Source organism: Aristolochia californica, unplaced genomic scaffold, assembly GCF_029961685.1.
Source record: "Aristolochia californica isolate CCGP_79_NKW_82.1479 unplaced genomic scaffold, dmAriCali1.0.hap1 SCAF_5, whole genome shotgun sequence".
Taxonomy (NCBI): domain Eukaryota; kingdom Viridiplantae; phylum Streptophyta; class Magnoliopsida; order Piperales; family Aristolochiaceae; genus Aristolochia; species Aristolochia californica.
Genome location: NW_027182214.1, coordinates 42,824,456 through 42,841,183, shown reverse-complemented (window position 1 = coordinate 42,841,183; position 16,728 = coordinate 42,824,456). Strand labels below are relative to the sequence as shown.

The 16,728-nt window shown below is 36.2% G+C and overlaps 1 protein-coding gene across 1 annotated transcript; it reads left to right on the top strand.

The window, feature by feature from the left end:
- The first annotated feature begins 8,415 nt into the window (after positions 1–8,415).
- On the top strand, positions 8,416–13,720 carry LOC137966002 (protein NRT1/ PTR FAMILY 8.1-like). The gene is given in 6 exon segments (XM_068812432.1): positions 8,416–8,539; positions 10,672–10,802; positions 10,920–11,137; positions 11,415–11,522; positions 11,524–11,966; positions 12,662–13,720. Coding segments are annotated over 5 exon segments (1,713 nt in total). The 5' UTR covers positions 8,416–8,539; positions 10,672–10,696; the 3' UTR covers positions 13,500–13,720.
- The last annotated feature ends 3,008 nt before the right edge of the window (positions 13,721–16,728 follow it).

The following is a 16,728-nucleotide window of genomic DNA, read 5'->3' as shown; positions in this document are numbered from 1 at the left end:
AGTTAACCAATTCATAAGAAATATGTTATAGAATTAGTTTGGTGAATGAATTTGGTAGGGAGTAAACATTGGACTCCACATGATAAACGTCTAAGTGGTTGAGCTGCTTGACCATTTAATTTCAACTTTCATACGCCAGTGACACATTCAAAGGTTTCAAAATTCTATTGTGGTAGATTATGTCCTTAGATTACAGAAATTGGTTATTAGTTTTTCACATGATTTATTTTTCTATTACATATTTGTGTTGTATATCGAACTTTTTTTTTCATACTATATTTATAGATTTGTGATCAGATGTTGATTGCCAATTAATTCGATATGATGTCAACATGATGTTAATTTACAAGAAAATTTTAAAAGAAAAGAAAAGAAAAGAGAATAAGTCTCTCTTGATCTGTAGGAAGACCGAAAGAGAGAGGAGAAGTCCGCTCTCCCCTTTCTTTTCATGACTGGGTAGTCCCACACACCTACACACACACACACAATCTTCCAATGCTAGTAGGAGAGGGGTTTTATTCGCTTTGTCATTGACGGTGAGATTGCAAAGAAAGATCAAGCGAGAGCAGTCAGTCCCCCTGCCTAGTACGAGATGGATTGAAGACATGTCTTATATGACTCTCACAGCCTAATTTGCTATTCGAAGTTTTTTTTTTTTTTTGGTGTTCTTAAAAGAATAAGTAAATCCAATAGCCAAGGGTTGGGACCTCCATTGGGGTGCCGTCTCATGACTATTAGATGAAATCATTGATAAGGACAAGATTTTTTTTTTTTTTTTTTTTATCTAAGTCCTCTTTAATCATTGAAAAGAACACAAAAGAAAAACAAAAAAGAGGCTCATTCTCATCTTGAATTCTCCAAAGTGCCTAAAGGATAAGTATTATTGAAGAATCATTAAAGTCAACACTCTACTCATCAGGTGAGAATTTAAGATTCCATTAGCAAACTTGGATTCAGTTAGAATAGAGTTCTCCCATTGTGTGTCACTCATATTTAATTAAGAAAAATGTGATCCTTAGACCACTTTGGTTACTCCACTATACTTTTATATTACAATTAGTGGACAAGAATATTTTAAGATCGATTAACCGCTAATTCAAGCAAGGAAGTGATAATGATTATGTCATTGTTAATTGTCATTGTTAATTTAAGTTTGGTTTATATTAATGGGTTTGAAAATAAATTAAAATCTATTTATCATGTAGTAGCATAAGGTTAGTCTCCTCCAATCACTGAAGAAAGGTAAAAATTACTCACTCCCTAGTCCCATGCCATTTTATAGCTTGCACTAGAAAATCCAACCTTTGTTTGAACACTTTGGATGTCAATTTACTATCTATAATGACCATAGATGAATTTGGTAAATACCCATGAGCTATTCTTCATGATCCTCCATATGACAAAGATGGGAGAGAACGTTTTTGCCCTCTCTTCTATCTTATGAACATTACTAGTGAGTCTTAGTAGAGAGAAGAGAAGGAGAAGGGGAAGGCTATCCTCCCCACCTGATATCTTGACAAGGAGGGATGACACCTATTTCTTGCTATCATACAAGGGAGGTGACACACCCTCCTTAGTCTTGCAAAAAGAAGGTGGTCATGTCCCTTTCTTCTTATATCCCCATTTCTTTGCTCGAAAAGCGAGTTCAATTGTGACTCTTATTTTAATTTTTTATTTGATATTTTATTTAGTTTTAATTATTCATATACCCTTAATTGGTTAGATTTTAACATATTCTATTGGATGTATTTAAATTTTGGCCTTTGTAAATATGACATCTAAATGTGTTACAGACCTAGGATGAAATGAGGAGAACGTCGCTCGATAAATCTAGAACAAGAGGCAAACACATGTTGGAAACACTCTTCCCAAGTCCTTTTTCTAATATTTAAAATAGAGGTTTATCATAGTTACACTTAGGCCTTACTAGGAAATTACATGAATTTTTTTAAAAAATTATATGGTTGCTGGAAAATCTTACCTAACAAATTATATGATTTTCCTAGTAAGAATTTCCGACTAAAAAATATTTTTTATGAAACATGAGGCACTAATAGTTCCTATAAACGTATTTATACTAGAAATACCTTTCTAGCATTTCCTAGAAAAGGCACTAACAATGCCTTAAACAACTTGCCATCTAGATAGAGTCCTTTTTTATTTAGGATGTGTTTGTGTCAATAAGAAAGTGAAGGCCATAAGAAATGTTTCCACCATTTTGTACCATTTTTGGGGACGAAAAAAAATTTCCTCTTGGTTTATTCTTGATTCCTCTTATCTTTAAGACATGATAAAAAAATAAAAAACAGAAAACGAGTTTTCTATTTTCCAATAGGAGACTATCGGAAAAATAAATCAAGACACATTAAATTGGTTCTTGATCACTAATCTCTTACTTTTAACCTTATTTTTTATTATTTATAAAAATTTATTTCTAGTGTAAATACAAACACCATAGCTACACAAGAAAATGAGTCAAAAGGGAATTTTTCCACTAAAAAAAATTCCAATTAAAAAATGATTTTCCTATCTTCCTCCTTGTGATTCTAACCCTAATATTATTTGATCAATAACAATAGTGCCCTTACACACCCAAGTACCCTAAACAATTATTGAAATTACATTTGAGTCCTATATATCATACTTGTAGTAGTACCCTAGCACACAACAAAATGGTCATTTTCAAAAATTACCCTGCTCATTAAGGGACAAAATGGTCTTTTCTGTGGCTGCCCTCCTCACTAACGACGACTCCCATCCCCGTCGTCCTTCCTCTCCATCTTTTACAACACCTTTAGATTCTCAGCGCCGTGCCGTTCACACCAGTGCTGAAAGCTTGAAACGTCCTTTGCCACTAGCACTTGGAAGCTTTCCATGTCAATCGCATCATGAGTTGCGATCGGCACATAGAATTACGCGGAGCTGCTTTCACACCAACTTTCGTCGTTTGCGGACGCGCACGAAGGCCGAGGAAGCGTTGAAACAGGATTACAGACGAGGAAGATTCTTTCGCCCGTTTCTTGATGGGGAAATTAAACTGGTAATTAAATGGAAGGAATGATAGGAACTCTGGAGACGATGAAGACAAGTTTGGGAGAGCTTGATTTGGATGACACTTTTGGGTGATACGTTTGGTTTTTTTTTAATGGGGTCAAATCCTGCAAAGCCTTAATGGTGACCTGTACTCGATCCAGTTTGGAGTTCAGACTGTGAAGAGATGAGATCAATGGTAGACATTGTTATCGTTGCGACTCGCGAGATGGGTAAAAGGTCATTTCGCTGGTTTGCAACATTGATGCGTTGTTTTCTTCTGTAACTCGTTGAGCAGGCTGCAGTGTTACTGTCATATGTATTTATCTGTTTTTTGTTCCAGGTGGCATCGAGTCGAGTCGAGCCGAGCCGAGTCTCTTGAGCCTAAAATTGTTATCAAGCTCGAGTTCGTTCAACATACATTTAAAACTTTTCAAAAAATATATATCGAATAAAATATATAAATCGAATAAAATATATATAAAATTATACATACATTTTACATAAAATTGGGCATGAACTCTACATAAAATTGGGCATAACTTATATATATAATATGTGTATAAGATTGGGCATAACCTCTACTTAAAATTGAGCATAATCTATATATATAATACTTGTATAAAGTTCGGCATGACCTCTACTTAAAATTGGGCATAATCAATATACATAATACCTACATAAACACTCCATAAAATTATCTATATATTCCATAAACACTTCATGAAATTGTTTATACACTCCATAAAATAATCTAAACACTCCATACACTGCATAACATTATAAATAAACTCCATACAATAATCAAACACAACAAAATTAAATAAAATATCACTATCAATTTACAATCACCCAAATAAAAACTATAAATCCTTTAAATAAAATCCTATTACTATTACAGACTTACTAGAAAATTACAAGAAATATTTTAAATTTTTCTTAGGAAAGTTAAATGGACCTCTTATTGCCTTTTCTAAGGAAATAAATAAAAAATAATAATTAATCTAATATATTATTATACTTATCGATAAATTTTTAATCACATCAAATGTCAAACACAAAATTGCTATGAAAATTGCCTCATGCTCAAAGTATTATATCATCAACTGTCAAATGCTTATTTAAAATTTTTCTATAAGGTTTTCTAACCCACCTTGGCAAGAAAATCTTACTTAGAAAATTATATGATTTTTTAAAAAGAATTTATAATTAAAAAAATATTTTGAAAAAACATGAGGCACTAATGGTCCCTATATTTCTATTAAAAATGTCTTTTCAACATTTATTGAAAAAACCACTAATAGTCTCTAGAAACGTATTTCTACTAAAATATCTTTTCAATTTATTTAAGAGCCATGAGGAAGGGACAAAGAGTTTTTTTTCCCTTGTTTATGATCTCGCACGTATGGGTGGCTTTGAATAAATTATATATAAGATTATGCATACATTTTTTTAAAATATAATGATAGGGGAGGTTCAGGATTGAATTTCAATAATGGATTAAAATGCACCAATATTAATATTTTTTACTCCAATTGTTGTCTAGCTTGTTTTGTAATTTTTGAATCTAGCAATAATTTATTACGGCCTCCTTAGTGTCCCTAGATAAAAATTTATATTCTAAGAAAAACTAAAAATATTTTTCCTATGATACATATTCCCAAAAAAAACTTTAAATAAAATCTTATTACTATTAGTGACTTATTAGAAAATTACAGAAAATATTTTAAAATTTTTGAGGAAAGTTAAATGGACCTTTTATTGTCTCTTCTAGGGAAATAAATAAAAATTACTAATCAATCTAATATATTATTATACTTATCGATAAATTTTTAATTAAATAAAATATCAAACACAAAATTGCAATAAAAATTGCTTCATGCTAAAAGTATTACAACATCAACTGTTAAATACTTATTCAAAAATTTTCTATATAGTTTTCTACCCCATCTTGGTACGAAAAATCTTACTTAGAAAATTATATGATTTTTAATAAAAAAATTTAATTAGAAAAATGTTTAAAAAAACATGAGACACTAATAATTTATAGAAAATTATTTCTATAAAATTCATTTTTAATTTTTTCCAGAGGAAAAAGTTTTTTTTATTTTTTTATTTTATGATCTCGCACGTGCGAGATCATCTTCTCGCGAGGGAGGGGGGAGATTATTTCTCCCCTGTTCTGGTTTTTCGCCGAGACAACGTGGAGGGAAGGGGGTTACGGCGTCGAGGAGGACCTATCGTCGGGGATGACGGCCACGACGGAAACAGAGGCGACGGAGAGGAGAGGAAGAAATCGAACGGACATCTACAGAGGCGGCCGGTGAGCAGCTGCGACGGCGGTAGAGACGGCTGGCGAACAGCTGCGACGGCTGTAGAGGCGGCAACAACAACCGATGGGAGGGGTCGGCGATGACAAGGGGGGAGGAAAAATTTTTCCCCCCCTCGCTCTCGCTCTCGCTCCCCCCGCTCGCTTGCGATCCCGTTACCGATCCGACTCGCTTCGAGCCGACGAACCGAACCTAGTTTCGGTCAAGCTCGGCTCATTAAGGTAAACGAGCCGATTTCGGTGCTCAAGCTAGATAGATGACGAATCAAACCGAGCCGGCTCTCGAACCGGCTCGGTTCGAAGCCACCCCTAACTTTGGGAACTTGGGATAGTGTAAATTCCTAGGAGAGTATGAATGGAAGGCTCCTCATGTGATTTTCTAGGTTTTTCAACTCTCCAAATCAGTTTTGAACCGGGTGAGTTGAGTTGTAGGAAAGAAATTCACTCTTCTCTCACGGCCAAATCCCTTCCCACTCACCCCAAGTCTAATCACCAGAAGGGTGAGTCTCGATCCAACTCGGTCAATATGACTCAGATTTTTATGTATCCAAATGGGTTAAAAGTTTTTTTTTTTTCCTTAAGGTTAAAAGTTGTAAAGCTATCCCTATCGGTATTAGGGTAATCGAATAATTGATATGGATAAAGATTTTTATATCAATTTTAAATAAATAGCTAGAACAATAATACAAATTTTAACTTATGTAAGTTAAAAATATTTTTATAATCATGATTATTTCTGTTTTCATAGAAGAAAGAAAACTCAAAAGATAAAATAAACTAGGAGATTTAAAGGTGAAGCTAATAATTGATGTACAATATAGACAATCCATGATATCCTGGAAGAGAGAACAAAAGAAAAACCATGGAAAGAAATGATAGAGCTAAGGATAAGGATCGAAATACAACAACCAAATAGACTCAAATTCAAACTTTGAAGAGTTGTCATCTCTACGGTCATTGTTATAAACTCTATAAATACTTAATTCCTCATCAATGAAGACCACAACAAATATTATTCTTCATCCTGAAATTCTATATGGTAACAGAGCTCTCAGTCGATTAATCAGAACCAACTCATCGTTGTTGGAAATCGCCATTGAAGTCGAACCCCGGGTCCGACCTCTGTAGCACCGCTCCCTCTCCCACCGTCGTCTCTAGTTCGACTCCTTCCCCATTGCATGATGAAGACCCTGCACCGCTTCCGCAAATTTCTCTTCCTCTTCTTCGTCTCTGTCTCTCTCATTCCCATCCGATGCTCTTGTCGTCATCTACACCGTCACCCCGTTGCCGTCGTCGCTCACTCTACCGACAACCACCCTCATCGGTACCTCACCAAGCTCCCCTTGAGTTGTCTTGGCAGAACCATTCCAAGCGGCTTAAGTCCAGGGGGGAAATAATTCCCGACGCTCATGTCCCTCGCACGTGCAAGTTTCACATGTGCAACAAAAAAATTACTTCATCACAAAATCTCTACCCATCTGGACTATGCGCTCTCTCTCTGATTCAATCCGCTACCAATGTCGTTGCTCTTCCACATCTCTTCACTAGACGATGCGATTTCGTCAACCCTAGCCGCTACCAGTGTCGTTGCTCTTCCACCGGACGATGCAATGTCGTCCGCTCCAGCTATTGTTCTTCCACACCTCTTCGCATAGACGATGCGATTACATCCGCCCTAGCCGCTACCAGTGTTGCTGTTCTTCCACATCTCTTCACCGGACAATGAGATTTCGTCCACCCCAACCACTACCAGGTTGCAACTTTTCCACCTTTCTTTACTGAATGATGCAATTCCGTTTGTCCCAACCACTACCAATGCTACTACCCTGCCATATTAACTTTTTATATTAAAATTGTGGTAAAAGAATTCAAAATCCAAAGAACAAACAAGAACAGGGAAAAAAGGTAACTAAAGGGAAAAACGAAAAACTCTTTTTTTTTTCTTCTTCTTGACCCGTTTCTTATCCATCTTATTCTCCATTTTCTTGTTAGAACCTTCCCATATTTGACACCAATTTAATTTTTAATGATAAACCATGGAAGAGAGAGAGAGAGAGAGAGAGTGAAAAAGAAAAGTGTGCACAGAGAGAACCAAGAGAGCAATTGTACATTAATATGTCAGGAAAAGTATGAGAGAGATATTACACTCTCTTACATCCACTTTCTTTTATAAAGGATTATAATTTGAATTATACTAAAAATAAAATTTTCCAAAGTTTATAATTACACCAAAATATAACTTGCTAACATAAAGAGACAACATAATTAGGAAACATCTTCCTAATTCCAGTTTTTTCCTTTTGACTTTCCTTATATTGTGAGACTTGTTTTGCATAAGATTTAACTTAGACTCCATGAAACTTGTGAAATATGTTTAACACGAGACTCATCTTAAACTCCTTGATATGACTTCTTCAATAAATATCAAAATAAGCATATTGCTAAGACATATATTTAAATGATTTTAATCATACAAAATTGTTATTTATAACATTTACTTAATTAATAATTTATATTATTTCTAAATTTATTCTCAAGCATAACTCTCAATTAAGTAAATGTTATAAAATTATTAGCACGAGACTCATCTTAAAGTCCAAATCGATTACCAAACTAGTAGGAAGGCTGGTTTTGATGTAATTGGGATTACCGACCGGACGACCGACGAAGGAAACAACCCATGATTCGGGCCAAATTCAAGTTAGGCTAATTTTACAAATAAAGCTCCTACATCGTTGCCCTCACTTACTCTCACTTCCTAAGAATGTGTGCCTCCGAATTAACTCGCGCCGCATTGATACTTGCCAGATTGCACGTTACGCCTCCTTTCAGTAACAAAGCCAGCTCATTTTTTTTTTAACCTTCCTTACTTACCCTCTTCTTTCTTTTTATTTCCCTTCTCGCGCGATAAATTTACCTGGTGGTTTCGTAATATAGACGCTAACCGAGGCGTCTCCGGTATTTGACCTTAATTTCATCGAGGCTATTTAAGAGCGTCTGGCACCAAGTGCATCTTTTAAGCCACTTTTTTGGTTATCTCTTCCGCGGGAGGGAAAGGGAGAGAGAATCTTTCCACTGCTCTGGTCGTAAGAGGTAGCCTGTAAGCCGTTTTCTTTCGCTCTCGCGGAGGCTTGGTTGGCGTTTCGTCTCCTCTCCGCACGGAGGCGTCGAGTTTGCGAGGTAATTTTCACTTTCTCCTTTCCGTGTTTTTTTATCTCATGCTTTTCTTCTTCAAAATATGCTTCTCCTTCGTCGTCGTGTGAATGTCTGCTTGATTTGCCGAGTGAGACATCGATCTGTTTCTTTTGCTTTGCGTTCACCGGATTTTTGCTTATTTTGTGTTGATCGTTGGAGGATTTCTTTGCGATCGCTTTGTTGCAGTAGTAGCGCTTTTGATCCTAAGGAGCGATCAAGTCTGGCATTATTATGATGCAGGTTTTACTCTTTTTTTTTTTTTCTTTTCCTCCGACATACGGCCCGCTGCCGCGTCGGCGAGTAATCAGTCCTTCACCGAGTAACTTGTAAATGTTTTTCCGCGTGTTTGTTTCGTGCCAGTTCGCAATATTTGAGTTGGAAGAGACTTAAATAGAGGACTCGAGAGTTAAGGTTGAAGCGTTGCCCGCCTGATGTGCCGAATCAACCTGAGTCGGTTCTTGACAAAATTCGATATGAATGACATTTTTGCAGCTGTGGATAATCAGCATGAAGTTCTAATATATGTTTAAAGATTCGTGATTTTATAAGTTACGACCTTTTCGATCCTTTTTCTTCTAAATATCTTTTTTTGGGTCCAAATTCGGAAGCTTTTCATTGTTTTCATTTTTCAGTGGAAATGCTTTTCACTGTAATATAACAAATTCAAGCTATATCAATTATCAACGTAAGACCTGAAATTTAATTTAAAATCTGAATCGTGAGTGTGTCGTGCTGATAAGTACAACTTGAGACCGGGGAGTTCCTTTAGCAGGCGGCTGCAACAAGATAGGGGATTTAAATCATACGGATGAGAGTCGTGAGGCTTTCGAATTCTCCACTTCATTCTCTTGGGCCAATTCACATTTCCTTCCCGTCTAACGGAGATGTAGGACTCTTGCAACTACAGTGGGACGTGTGCATGTCGTGTTTCTGGTTTGTTAAATAATTGAAGAGGTACCAAGCGTTCGATCGCGGATTTTTTGTTCGACAACAGGATTTCATGACAAATATCAAGGAAAGTTGCGATATGTGGGTCCCGCTGCGCGTTGTTTTATTCGTTGAGGGGACGTTGGAACACTAAGCAGGACTCGGGCTTTAGTGCTCCTTTTTCGCACGGTTTTTCGTTGGCTGACCCATACCATGGCGATCAAAGATTCCGATTTGAGTTGGTAAATCTAGTAAATGCCAACTTTACAAATGCGAGAAGACTTAACTTTTCTCATTTTTGCTATGGAATCTGACCATCTTGTATAAAATTTGATCTGAAATTGATTTGTTCATCACTCAGTCATCCACTGCACGGTTTCGCATGAGAATAATATTCTGCCCTGGAATTGGACAGGACGCTGTAGATCTGATTTTGGTTTCTGATTGAATTCGCTGGCAGTGGACTGGTTGTATTATATCACATCGAGAAGCACTCTTTGCTGCCCAGTAGTAGAGGACTTGATAGTTATTTTCTGAAGTTGTGGACGCGATAAGCTTCTCTGTTTTTTTCGTCGCGCAATGCAAAGAATGTGTTTAGTCATTGCCTTGTAAAATTGAAATGTCAATTGAACTTCCTCCAGTTAAATATTTTAAAGTGCCTCTGTCCGTGACTGGTGGATTGTCAAGTTAGATGGTGCTCAAATATTGTTCGTAGCAACTGTCGTCAGATATCTGACAATTGCTTTCCTCTAATAGAGGTGTGCACCTCCCAGATCTCCGTGACTTTGATGTGCCGGCAATTTGTCAAACCAAGGCTTTTATCTGTGAAAGTTCTCTACGAATGCTTTCTCCTGGGTTTTGTATCGCTTAAATTTTGATTTCTTAATTCTTTTCTTATAATGTTGTTCCCGTCACACACTTTGATGAAAATGAGGGCCACTGTGGGGAAAAGCACCCTCACAGACGGAGTCAGCATCTGTATAGAACTTGCCATTTATGTTCATGATCTTTTTCTGTATAAAATTATGTCTTCCATAGATGTCTACATGGTCAGTTTTGCTCTCTATGTAAATTTGTAGCCCCTCGATTGTTCCCTATCTGTTATAATACATGAGGTGGAATTATGTTATATGACCTCATTTCTGTGTTGATGTCATCTTTTATGCCTTGATGACCCAATGGTGTGGCAGGTGAAAGACAACTACAATCGTAGAAATGGCGGTAGAAGATACTTATACAAAAGATGGAACAGTGGACAGGCATAACAACCCTGCTAACAAGAAGAAAACAGGCAACAAGAGGACCATACCCTTTATCCTTGGTACGGTTTTAAGTTACAAGTCTCTCTTTCTCTCTCTCTCTCTCTCTATCTGTCTATTTATCTCTATATAAATATATCCTTCAGAGTTCTCATAATAATTGTCGACATTTTCTTTAGGAAATGAATGCTGTGAAAGATTAGCATATTATGGAATGGGCACGAACTTGGTACTTTACATGAAACTACGTCTCCACCAACCTAATGCTACAGCAGCCAACAATGTGACCAATTGGTCAGGAACATGCTATATCACGCCATTGATTGGTGCTTTCCTAGCTGATGCATACTGGGGAAGATACCGAACTATTGTCACTTTTTCAATCATCTATGTCATTGTAAGTTGCAGAGAATTCTTCCATTACTTTCTTCAAGATCAGCTTAACACAATCAGCTCACTTAAGTGATGAAATTAACCTTGTGTTGGATTATTTGTTCACTTATTGCATTATTACTGTGATATGAATAGTTGAGAATCTGAACTTGCTATGTTACCCAGTACTCTATCAGATCACTACTGAAACAAGCTTGGTATCTGTTTGACGCATGCATGACTATTTAACATAAAGGATTTTAACCCCATGACACTCAAATGAGAAAGTTGTTTGAATGCAGGGCATGACATTGTTAACCCTTTCAGCCTCAGTCTCTGGGATTAAACCATCCTGCCATGGGGATGATTGTCATCCCAAAGAAATACAAAGTGCTGTGTTCTTTGTAGCACTTATACTTAATCGCTCTTGGGACTGGAGGGATCAAGCCTTGTGTCTCATCCTTTGGTGCAGATCAATTTGATGATGCTGATGAGAAAGAAAAGAAAACAAAGAGTTCTTACTTCAATTGGTTTTACTTTTCAATAAATATTGGTGCTCTTATAGCTTCCTCAGTGTTGGTCTGGATACAGATGAATGTTGGGTGGGGTTGGGGTTTTGGAATCCCAGCTGTTGCCATGGCAATTGCTTTGATATTCTTCTTGTCTGGAACTGGCATGTATCGTCGGCAGAAACCTGGAGGGAGTCCTTTAACACGATTAGTTCAAGTCATTGTTGCAGCCATAAGGAAATATAATGTAAAAGTGCCTGATGATAAAGATGTTCTTTATGAGAATGTTGATGATGAGTCTGCAATAGAAGGAAGCCGTAAACTTGACCACACAAATCAGTTCGGGTATGTGGAGCCTTTCCTTTTAATTTTTCATATTAGTTAGTTATATAGTATTCAATAAACAGTTTCTTGTAGGATATTTAAGAACATGCCTTAACTGGAAGCTATGAATCATACTGCATAGATAACTGTGGCTGATTATACATGTCTTCACAAGTGTTGTTTGTTTGTGCCTATATAGGTTGACCTTATACACCATGTAAAAGAGAAACATGTAATACTTCTCCCAGTTATCATATGTTTTGGCATACATGGGCAGAACTCAGACTACTGTGTTGTGCCCACAATTCAGATAGAACCTTCTGAAATTGACATCTTAGAGGTCTTTGGGACAGTTGAACACTACCTAGCTCCATCCAATGGAAAGACCATAAGGATTTTTGCTTGCTTCTCTTTCTTGTTTTTTTTTTTATTTCAAAACTGAAGGCATTTGTATAAGCACCTTTTGTCTTAAATCTGCAAGTAATAGATTTCCATGCCAGACACTGATTAGTGGCAGATCTCCAAGATATAGAAAGAACTGAAATGAATTCAAATTCATGTAACTCACTTTCGTGTTCTCCTTTGTCTTCTGCAACTTGATACAAAGGCAAGAAATACAACAAGGTCAGATAGGCCACATCTAACAGTTAACAGAAAAATATTGTTTTATCTGACATGAAGTGACAATCATGGTTCATCTAACCGAGAGAAAGCAGGTTTTTTGACAAGGCAGCTGTGGCTTCAGAAAGTAATCAGATTAAAGGTGGTATGGAGGATCCATGGAGACTATGCACTGTCACCCAAGTTGAGGAGCTCAAGTCTATTATACGACTGCTTCCTGTATGGGCCACAGGCATTATGTTTGCAACAGTATATAGTCAGATGAGCACCATGTTTGTATTACAAGGTCAGACGATGAATGCTCATATGGGCCCTCACTTTGAGATACCATCAGCATCCCTCTCCATCTTTGACACCATTAGTGTCCTTATATGGGTCCCTATCTATAACAACATCATAGTGCCAGTGGCTAGACAATACACAGGTCATGACCGCGGATTTACCCAACTTCAACGAATGGGTATTGGCCTTGTCATCTCCATATTCTCCATGGTAGCTGCTGGGATTCTTGAGGTTGTAAGGCTTGACATGGTGAGGACACACAATTACTATGACAAGGAGCAGGTCCCCATGTCAATCTTCTGGCAAGTTCCACAGTACTTCCTTGTTGGAGCTGCTGAGGTCTTTACATTCATTGGACAGTTGGAGTTCTTCTATGACCAGGCTCCTGATGCCATGCGCAGCATGTGCTCTGCTCTATCACTTACTACTGTTGCACTAGGGAACTATTTAAGTACCCTGCTTGTTACAATTGTCACAAAAATTACCACCAAACATGGAAAGCTTGGTTGGATACCAGATAACCTAAATCGTGGCCACCTTGACTACTTCTATTGGCTCCTTGCCATACTTAGCCTTGTGAACTTTGGGATGTATCTATTGGTAGCAAGGTGGTACAAATATAAGAAGGTAGTAAGTTCTGTAACCGCATAGGTGGTACAAATATAAGATGGTAGTAAGTTCTGTAACTGCATAGTACTTGTGCATGGGTAAAGTATGTTTGTAAGTTAGGCTCTACTTTGGGGTGAAGTGTGTTTAATGAATTGCGAATGATACCAAGCACACCCCCTAGAGCAAGGTTGCTTTGTATTTGGTGAGCTTTAAACACTGTAAATTCTCTGATATTGCTACAAGGTATCACTACTATCTGTTACTACGTACTCTTCTTGATGTCAAATAGTTACATTTTTCAATATAACATTGCAAATTGACTGCACAAATCCCTGTACAAGGAAAAGGTAAATGTAAATATTAATTAGAAAAACAAAGAGTTTTGGTTAGGATAAAAAAAAATTTCATCTCTGACCTTATTTTGCTGTCCATAATATTTGCAAGCCCTTTTTTATTGGTTCAAATGTTACTGAACAAAACAGTCTAGGGGTTAGATTTTGTTCTTCTAGTTAGAATAATGGATGTCTAGGTTTGTCCTTGAACTTGCTTCAATCACTAAATTTGATTCTTGGGTTTCCCTCTATTGTCTTGAGACAAGTTTTCTTATGAGTATGCATTTCTTCTGTTTGCCTTTATAGTATAATAATAGGCTGGGAAATTTACTAACTTGTTGTTGCTTGTTCAATTATAATGTTGTATAAAACATAGTTTATTTACCCATTTAAAGAAGGAACGGATAGAACGTAGTTTATTACCCATTTAAAGAATGAACAGATAGAACATAGTTTATTACCCATTTAAAGAAGGAACGGATAGAACATAGTTTATTACCCATTTAAAGAAGGAACAAATTACCAATATACAACCCTACTTTAAAGTCTAGATAGTGTGGTTCACTTGGTATCTTTAAAAGCTGACCTATTTACTAATGGTGGTAATTTTACTTGATAATCCGATAAAGTGTTTCTACCTGTCCATTTCGAAAGAAGGTTATCGAACAAAAAAACTTTTACTCATGGAAGAATTTGTTGAAAAGCAAGAACAAGGGCATTTTAGTCATTTTACCATATTGTTATTTATATTTTTTATATAATATTTTTCTACATATCAAACTATGTCTACGGACCAAATTTCATGTAAAGGGGACACGTAGAATAAGAGATATAGAGAGTTAGGGTTTCACTTAAAGTAGGGACAATGTTGTAAATTGACCCTACCTACTCAACCCTAAATCTATAAATAGAAGCTGGAGGAAGTCCAACCACGAATTTTCAGTTTTCTTTTCTTAATTTCTCTTCTCCAAGCTCTCTCCTTCTCATTCTCTCTCTTCAATCTTTCTTCTTCTTACTTTTTACAGAATTTATTTATTTGCCTACTTATTGTTTATGAAATGGAGCGGATATGGATAAGAGTTTATTTCCTATTCAATTACCTGATTACTTGATAATGAGAAAAACAATTGTGTGGCAACTCCTTCCTATGTAATTGAAAGAAATGTTTCCTTTTTGTAAAGGATGACTTGATTTAAAGAATTTTAGTTAAAGATAACTTAATTATCTATTTAATTATCATGTTTAAATATTTTATAGTATTTTAAAGTTAATATATATTTTTTATAACCTTATCATGATTTTATGTGTTATATTTTAAAAGTTCTAATTACCCATTTATCCTATTACCTGTGGGTAATTATGTAAGTAAACAGGTAATTAAACTCCCTTTTGCTCATTTTGAATAGAGTAGTGGAATAGTTATCAAAACTGCCCTGAAAAATAACTCTTACCCATGCTTCTTACCTCATCCCATCTTTAATCTTTACATGCCGCTTTTTGAACTCTTGCATACCCATTTGCAGCTGTCCTTAGGGGGAAATTGATAAACAACTAGTGCTTTGGGGCATTGTGGGTTGAATTTGGTAAACAAGCCTTGTATCAATCACACCAGCCACAAGGTAAATTTTCTTTGGCTAGAAAATGACATTCCTTCTCTTACCCAACAACCCCGTTAAGAACTTGAGAAGGAAAGCCTGACTTCTCCTCAAGGAAATGACTATTGTAAAAGTAACATTCCCTCCATTTATCAAATTCCTTTTTAATCTAAAAAAGCAATTTAGATCTTTTTGTGTAAATCATATGAGTGATTGATGAGAAAACATTGTTTGGTTACATGCATTTTCTTCCTTCTTTTTCTTTTGGATAATTCTATACCCTTTTTTCATGGAAATGATAGCAAAGTCTACTAAAGAGATACCATATAAGACCACATAATATTGGGGTTGTCTTTTGAGGATCCTTTCTCCTTATCTCCATCTTTTGTTGGCTAATGCAGTCGTGAAACCTCTATTTTTCCAATTATTGTTGAGTTGTGAATTGTTGCTTTGGATTTCCTATCAATGCCCTTATTGTACATTTGCCACTAAATATCAGATTCTGAGGAACCTGATAACTAGTGGAGGGTGTACAAAATCAGATCATCTTATTAGCCTAGAAAAGTCGAAAAGTGTGCCTCACCATTTTTTTCGACAAGTGAGGAAGGAGATTTAGTTAAGAATGATGAGGGGCTTCCATGGGAGATACAATAGGGAGAAAAAGAAGAAAGAGTCTATTTAAAAGAAATATTACAATAAGTATAGAATAACATATATAAAAAACAAAAAAAACGAAATTATTGCTAATCTAAGATGGGATGAGAGGGGTGAACTTCAAGATTAAGGTATTGCAGGACAGTCGCTTCTTGTCAGGGAAGCCTACCATGTGGTTTGCCTCTTGAAAGAATTGGTCCACATGATGTGTAAGTGAGCAACAAAATCCAAAATCTCATTTGGATGTTTGTGAAGTGTCCAAGGGGGACATAATTGGAAGGCCCAATTGACCACCACCATCAAGTTCCTTGTCATAATAATAAGTTCCTTTTCAAAATCAAGGGAATTCCAAAAGAGTCAATTGTTAAGTGAGTTCTTGGTAATAAATTTAGATCTTTGGACTGAAAGTCACCATGGCCTGCATGGATTTACTATGGAAGCATGGTGGTGTTTATGTAGTTGTAGGAGCCACATATGGCCTTGGTTTGGCCAGCACAATATTAGATAAATGTCCAAGTGTTGGTTTCAAAGATATAGAGCTCTTAACATATTAGTTAGGTATTTAACATCACTATACCTGCTATGTAACCATTTTATACATATAATTGCTAAGTATTAGCATAATGCTTATCTTCTACTTTTTTTTTCTTTTTTCCTTTTCTTGGGAAATTGAATCACCGTGGAATAAAT